Source organism: Myotis brandtii, unplaced genomic scaffold (assembly GCF_000412655.1).
Source record: "Myotis brandtii unplaced genomic scaffold, ASM41265v1 scaffold17, whole genome shotgun sequence".
Lineage (NCBI taxonomy): Eukaryota > Metazoa > Chordata > Mammalia > Chiroptera > Vespertilionidae > Myotis > Myotis brandtii.
The window spans coordinates 5718553-5726311 of NW_005356259.1; the positions used below are offsets into that span (position 1 = coordinate 5718553).

At 38.2% G+C, this 7759-nt stretch overlaps 1 protein-coding gene across 1 annotated transcript in view; it reads left to right on the plus strand.

Moving 5' to 3' along the window:
* Positions 1–3775, plus strand: part of GNAI1 (guanine nucleotide binding protein (G protein), alpha inhibiting activity polypeptide 1) — a 26119-nt gene extending 22344 nt beyond the window's left edge. Inside the window, exon 7 of the mRNA XM_014536982.1 lies at positions 1724–3775. Coding sequence (XP_014392468.1) covers positions 1724–1914 — 191 coding nt within the window. The 3' untranslated portion in view covers positions 1915–3775. The remainder of the gene's footprint in view (positions 1–1723) is intronic.
* Positions 3776–7759: the final 3984 nt, after the last annotated feature.

The window sequence follows — 7759 nt, forward strand, 5'->3', positions numbered from 1 at the left end:
TGTGCCCGCAACCAAGGTACATGCCCTTGACTGGAATCGAACCTGGGACCCTTCAGTCCCCAGGCCGATGCTCTATCCACTGAGCCAAACCGGTTAGGGCCAAATAGGTTTTCAATATCTTCCTCTCTCTCTTCTTCTGGCACCCCCATAATTCGGATGTTGGTACATTTGAAGTTGTCCCAGAGGCTCCTTACGCTATCTTCATATTTTTGGATTCTTTTTTCTTTTTGCTTTTCCGGTTGGGTGTTTTTGCTTCCTTGTATTTCAAATCTTTGATTTGATTCTTGGGATCCTCTAGTCTACTGTTGAATTTCTGTATATTATTCTTTATTTCAGACAGTGTATGCTTAATTTTTGACTGGTCCTTTTCCATTTTTTTGGCATTCTCATTAAGATCCTTGAAGGTCTCACTAAGTTCCTCGGAGGTCTCACTAAGTTCCTCAGAGGTTTCTAGAAGATTCTTGAGTAGCCTTATAACTGGTTTTGAACTCTATATCCAGTAGTTTGCTTTCCTCCATTTCTTTCATTCGTGACATGTTTCTTTGTCTCCGCATTTTGGCTGCTTCCCTCTGTTGATAGAGTGGCCTTGTGTGGTAGGTGTCCTGTAGGGCCCAGTGGCTCAGCCTCCCCAGTCACCTGAGGTGGACACTCTTGGTGCACCCCTTTGTGGGCTGCGTGCAGAGCCTTGTAGTTAAGCCTTGATTGTTGTTGGTATCACTGGGAGGAGTTGACCTCCAGGCCAATTGGCTGTGAGGGCCCGCTGTGTCTATAATGGAAGAACTGCTGTGCTGGAGACCTCTTATGGGGCAGGACTTGCTTCAGTGGGGCTTTGGTGCTCACTGAGTCTGCCTCTTGAGCATGTCACTTATGGATGTGAGGAGTTGAAATCTGATATCGTCTCACACTGACCACTGGGTACACTGGCTCCTGGATCTCCAAGGAGGTGCAAAGTCAGCCACTGCCTGAGGCCACCCAGCAGGAGCTACAGCGAGATCAGCAGATTTCTCCTCTCTTTGTTTGGGGTTTGGAAGTTTTGGAGCTCTCTGACCCAGCTGCAGTTTGTTAGGTTAGGCTGCAAAAGGACAGGCCATTCATATGCAAAAGCCTCTGCGTACAGCTTGGGTGGGGTTGTAAATTGGGTGGGGCGGGGTCCCAGGGAATCACCAGAGCATAGCAAACAGCCATTGCTGCCAGTCAGCTGTCTCCAAGTCCCGCGCCCCCACGCAGTAACAATGATCCCTGCAAGCACCTCTTTGAGAAAGCCACCCTCGCTTTCCGACCCAATGCCAGACAGTCCATAAGGAAAGGGAATAAAAATATTGATCAGCATTCAGCCAGCATTTCTTGATCAGCCACTAGGCTTTAACTGACATACATGCCACCATCATGGAACTAAATGGTTCTGTGTTGGGATTTATAGAGTATAAGGAATAAGAAAAAGGAGGGATCTGGTATTTGGAGATTGACAGAGGAACGAGAATCATGTGGAATGCTTTTTGTTTCGGGGTTTTTCTTAAAGGGTAACATAGTCATTAAAAGGTAGTTAACATGGGGTATTTTTCATTTAAAAGAAATAGTTTCTCTTATTCTATAAGGAAAAAATACAATTATGGAGTCGAACTGTTTTAAATGTATGAAACTGATTTCAATACTTAAGGTCCATTTTTCTTAGCTGTATACACATTTTAACTTTTCTCCTGTGTTTTTTCCTTTCCCATCTCAGGCTCGAACACATATGAAGAGGCAGCTGCATACATTCAATGTCAGTTTGAAGACCTCAATAAGAGAAAGGACACAAAGGAAATATACACCCACTTCACATGTGCCACAGATACTAAGAATGTGCAGTTTGTTTTTGATGCCGTAACAGATGTCATCATAAAAAATAATTTAAAAGATTGTGGTCTCTTCTAAGTTTTGCCGTGAATGGTTAAAATGCATTCTCAAACCAAATGAGTACTTATATGTGGATCTCTCTAGACTAGAGTCTTGCAGCAACACAGAATGTAGTATGCGGCAAACACATCTGGACCTGACCACAGTTGTTCTGTTTTGTGTTTTAACCTAAGTAAGAATGGGAAAGGTGGTCCTGCATTGTGAACCTAAGGGCAGTGTTAAAGCTGGGCTCTAGTGTATTGATGATTTCTGTGTAAGTGTAAATATGCAAATGTATGTATACATGTATTTATAATTTCAGTTTTCCACATTACTTTTAGGTTTTAAGAGTTGCCACTTACAATTCTAGTGTGATCGCTTTGGAACTAACAGAAATATTAAGTACTTTGTACTCAGTGCCAGACTATTGCTACGTTCACCAGTTTTAAACAGCTTTATTTATGTCCATGCCCTGTAAATTTTAAGTATATCAATTAATATTAGGAAACATTGCAGCCCTTATCTTCATTATCTTGTAATCCTAAAAATGTCATTTGTATAAACATTGCACAAACTATTTTAATAACATGATTTGTTCTTTAAATTTAATGCTTTATTGAAATGTTCTTAAAGAGGATGAATATACCTTCCTTTGGATTAATTATTTAAACATTGTACTCATTTTATTTTTTTCTTTTAAGATTGCATGCTGATCTTATTCTACATTAGATTTGGTTTGAAGAACTAAAATTGCATATTTTACTATCTTAGACTTATAAGTACTTAATTTTTATTCAGTTGGTTTTCACTTTGAATTTTAATATTTGGATGACATTCAGGCATTGCCTTAAAGATGATGCCAAATTAATTTTTATACACTTTAAATAATTACCTTTTTATTTATAACTAAGTTTAGGTGGATGATGAGAGCATTTTTGGGTAAAAAATATATCAGCATAATGAATTTTGTGACATTCATTTGTGTACTAGTATTTCCTTTGGGAAATCCCTTGTACCTAGCATATATTGATAGCTCCTTGTTTGGAAGATAACAAGAAAGATCTTTATTCTGCTGCTGGTATAATGCAAGCTTTTAATTCATATATGTAACTAGTTTCAAGTTTAATTATCACAATTTACTAAAATTACTTTTTTCCCTTAGATTATTCAAATTTCCTCTACTTGCTTGAGTCTATATTATTTTTTAAACTGTACTATTATTTCTGAGAATGAAACAGGCAATTACACTTAGAAAATGAATAATAGTATTTAATAAAGTCAGTGATTGTATGTCTGTTCAGATAAGTGTTACATATCAGCTAGATGTTGAATGTCAATAGTCATTTTTCTTTTGATAACTCATGATGTATCTTGTGACCTTGCTTCATCAAAATGAACAGCATTCCCCACCCTAGTTGTCTTTTTCACTCATCTTGAAAGAGTTACCCCTTCAGTAAGCTTTGTGGGTAAGTAGTTTCTAAGTTTAGTTATGTGCTGTCATTTTGTTGAAGTATATTTGTTGAAATATATGTGTGTGTGAGGGTGGGTAACCACAAACTGCATTATATCTGTTTTATCTTGGGGATTTGTTTTTCTTCTTTGTAATGTAAAGAAATTCAAAATTATCAAAATTCCTTAAGTGTGTTAGTTTAGATTCTTTATGTGCCTTTCATGAAAGATATGTTTTCATTAATTTTACTGATGGGAGACCTGTAGTATCCATATTGTGAAGCTCTGTATGAATCTCAACTATAATGAATAAATTTGAATCATGACAAATAGTTTAAAAAGCTACAAAGAAGCACATATTGGTGATCATAGTTGATGAATTTCTGAATTTTATTCTGTGTAACTGTTATTAATAAATCCTAATAAATTTAAATTTTTAAAATTTTATAAATCTGTTGACCAAACACATGTTTTTGCATTAGGATTTAAGTATCAGTCGATAGTATGTTCATTTCTTCTTCATCTTTGCCAGCTTTTTATCATCTCATCTATCCCAGAAGATTGACTTTTCCCTGCCCCAAGTTTTCTCATAAGACATGGTATCACATTTGGAATTGACTGTCTGATACCTCCTTCTGAGAATTTATTGCCTACTCCAACTCAGTATGCACAAAATCAAATTCTCCCTTTAAACCAGTTCTCACCCCCTTACTTTGCCATTGTAACTACTCAGTACCATCATTCATTTCAGCTTTAGGAACTCTTATTAGCTCTCAAATCCATCTCTATTCAGCCATCACTTCTTACAGTTCTTTTCCACTGCCTCACAAGTGGGTTTTTTTGTTTGTTTTGTTTTTTCTTTCCATCCACATGACCACCTACTGAGTTCAGATCCTTGCTTAGCTTTCACTTGAAATGGCTTCTTAATGAAATTCCTCATCTCCCATTTCTTCCTTCTCTAATCCAAGTTATCCTATTACAGAACTGTGGCTGTGTGTCTTCTGTGCATTAACCTGCACTGGCTCTAACTTGTCAAAATCAAATCTAACTTAGCCTCCATTCAAAGCTCTTCATCATCTGAGCCTACATCCCCACCCCTCTCCCACACACTATATCCTAGTAGTGCTTTGTGCATAGCCTGGGCTTTTCTCCAAACACACTACATAGATATGCTTAACACAATGCCCAGAACATGGGGAAGTGTCCATTCATGGCTATTAATGTTATTGTTTGTGTTTATTAGCACTTTTGCTTGTGATACCTTTTTTAGATTCAACTGGTATCCGTCCTTCAGTCTGCCCTTTGGGGAACTGCATGGTTTTGGTAAGGTTGCCAATCACAGTTCTCATCTTCCTAGCCATTGGCTCAGGCCTGACCAGTTCTACACCGTTGTCACTGGGCAAATGACTCACACAGAACCAATATTAGTCCACATTCCCATTCCTAAGGCTCCTAAAGCTATACTGCAAGGCTACAGTAATCAAAACAGTCTGATAGTGGCATAAAATCAGCCATATCAATGGAACAGAATAGATAACCCAGAAATAAACAAACACATATATGGTCAATTAATTTATGACAAAGGAGCCAACAATATAAAATAGGGAAAGGAATTCCTCTTCAATAAATGTTGGAAAAACTGAACCACTATCTTACGTCATACACAAAAATTAACTCAAAGGATTTAAAATTTACTTAGATGAATTAAAGATTTAAACAAGACCTGAAACCATAAAACTAGAAGAAAACAGGTGATAAGCTCCTTGACATCAGTCTTGGTGATGATTTTTTAGAATGACACCAAAAGGCAACAAAAGCAGAAATAAACAGTAGGACTACATCAAACAAAGATTGCTGCACAGAAGAAAAAATCTTCAACTAAATGAAAAGGCAACATACAGAATGGAAAAAAATATTTGCAAACCATATATCTGCTAAGAGGTTAACATCCAAGGTATGTAAAGAACTCATAAAACTTAATAGCAAGAAAACACAGTGAGATTTTTTAAATGGTTAGAGGATCTGGATAGACATTTTTTCAAAGTCATACTAAAGGCCAACAGGTTCATGAGAAGGTACTCAACACTCAACATCACTGATCATCAGGGGAATGTAAATGAAAACCACAATGAACTATCACCTCATACTTGTTAGAATGACTATTATAAAGACAAAAAGAAATAAGTGTTGAGGATATGGATAAAGAACCTGAGAATGGGAGGTTTATGTCATTTTCAAGTTAGTTTTGGAAGTTCTCTGGTAGTTTCTTTTTAAAACCCTATCTTCCTAGTTAAAATGCCTTTATATGAAGAGTTTTATATTTCACAACTCCATTGGCCTATTTCCCAGGGATTTTCTCTTAACCCATAAACCCTTGCTTTGGTGTCTGTTGTGATTTCTATTATTTACTTCAATTTTTTAGTCTCTTTAACAGTTATGAAACACATTTCAACAAGTCCAGAAACATCCAAATATGCACAAGTATGAATGTGCTGCAGTCATGCAGACGAGGGCTGAGGAGGTCTGGCTTGGGACAGTCCTACCATCTGATAAACCTTCTCAAGCAACATAAATAGTTCAAATGTTTCCAGCTTCTTTGTTTACTGGCCATCTTCCTGGGTCTCCATACCAACAAAGTGAACTGGACACGGCCATTGCAAAGTAGTTCTTTAAACAAAGAGTGCATTGTAATTGATATAAAAATATGATGGGCAAAGCATGCATAGAAGGTCAAAGCAGGTTTTCACTACTATTTTAGCAGGTGATAGAGTGCCACTTTTAGTAAAAGAAGGTGCTGTTTCCTCCTGAATTGCAGAGTGCTTCATTTAAAGGAAGTACTTTGAAGGACTCTTGAGAACCTTAAGAATCAAGACCAAAGAAATACATTTTGCACTGCAGCATTCATGAAAGGATTCTTAAAATTCTTTTTATTCCTGCACAAACACTATATATGGTTATTCTCTACCTTACCAGGATTTTAAAAATTAATTTAGATCTATAATTTTGCAGTTTATTGTTACTAAATTGACAGATGTTTTTACAATGTCAGTGTAAAGCTAGTCTTGAAACATAAGCCATTGTGAAGATGGGCTATTACCTGGAATTTTCTGTTACGCATTCTTGAATTTTAATTATTTTCTGTGAAAACTTTACAGTAATGAAACCAAAGGTCCTTATGCTTTCAATTAAATTTGACTTTAAATCCTACTTCTAGAGATCACCTGGCTCTCTGTCTGAACCCCTGAGAGACCTAGTCTTTCTCACTGATCATCCATTAGCAAGCCTCGAGCCAACAGAAGACAGTAGCCCAGACCTGACTAAGGATCACAAGGTCTGGACTTCCAGCAGGCTAAACACAACATCTTCACCTAAGTTACGTTCAAGCTCCTGAGTTCTATGATAAATGATCCCCTGGCTACTTTCCCATGAAACAACAGAGCGACCTGGAACCGACATCTGAACTGTCCTCAAGACCTGACCTCGCCTCAGACCAATCAGCTCCCAGCAGCACAACCCCAAGCCCCCTCACCCAGTGCCCTGTGATTCTGGCCTGTAGAATCTGTAACCTACCCACCATGGGGGAGTTCAGGCTTTTGAGCATTCGCTCCCCATTCTCCTGAACAGTGCCACTCATAGGAAAATAGCCAATATTTCTCCACTGCCATTCCCTGTGTTTAGTGTTTGACTCCACGAGTGCCAGGGAAATAAATTGTTTCTGTTCTGTAACAGTAATTTCAGCTTTGACCCTTTTCTTACTTTTGAAGATAAAAAACGAGTGAAGTCAAAGTTACTTCCACAACACTGGCTTTTTTTTTTAGTAAATAGTGCTGGGTTCCAGTTCAAGATGGCAATGTAGGAAGATCCTGACCTCACCTCCTCCCAAGCACCCCATGTACAAGTGCATATGGAACAATTTCTTCTGTAAAAACTCCCAAAACTAGCTTAGTGCCTTCTACGCATCAAGTGAATGAGGAAAAAAACAACAGCACCCACATAGACATGGGTAGGAGAAACTGAGACACAATCTTACCATAACACACCCCCAGCCCAGGGACCTATAATCCCAAGAGAACTCAAACCCTGAGCATCTGCTGAGGAACAAAAGATTTGAGCCCCTCATCAGACACCCCAACTTTTAAGACCTACATCTGAGACACATCGATCAGTTACCTCCTGCATGAGTCCCAACTAGGGCTGGGGATCTAGCCTGCAACCCAGTTACGTGCTCTTGAATCATTTTAGAAAAATGACCTTTGAAAAATTCTACTAAAGTGTTTCATTCAAAACCATAAACTCACATATATTTTCAAATATATTACAGACTAGAGGCCTGGTGCACAAAAATTTGTGCACTCGGGGGGGTGGGGGGGTTCCTCAGCCCGTCCTGTACCCTCTTGCAGTCTGGGACCCCTCGGGAGATAACGACCTGCTGGCT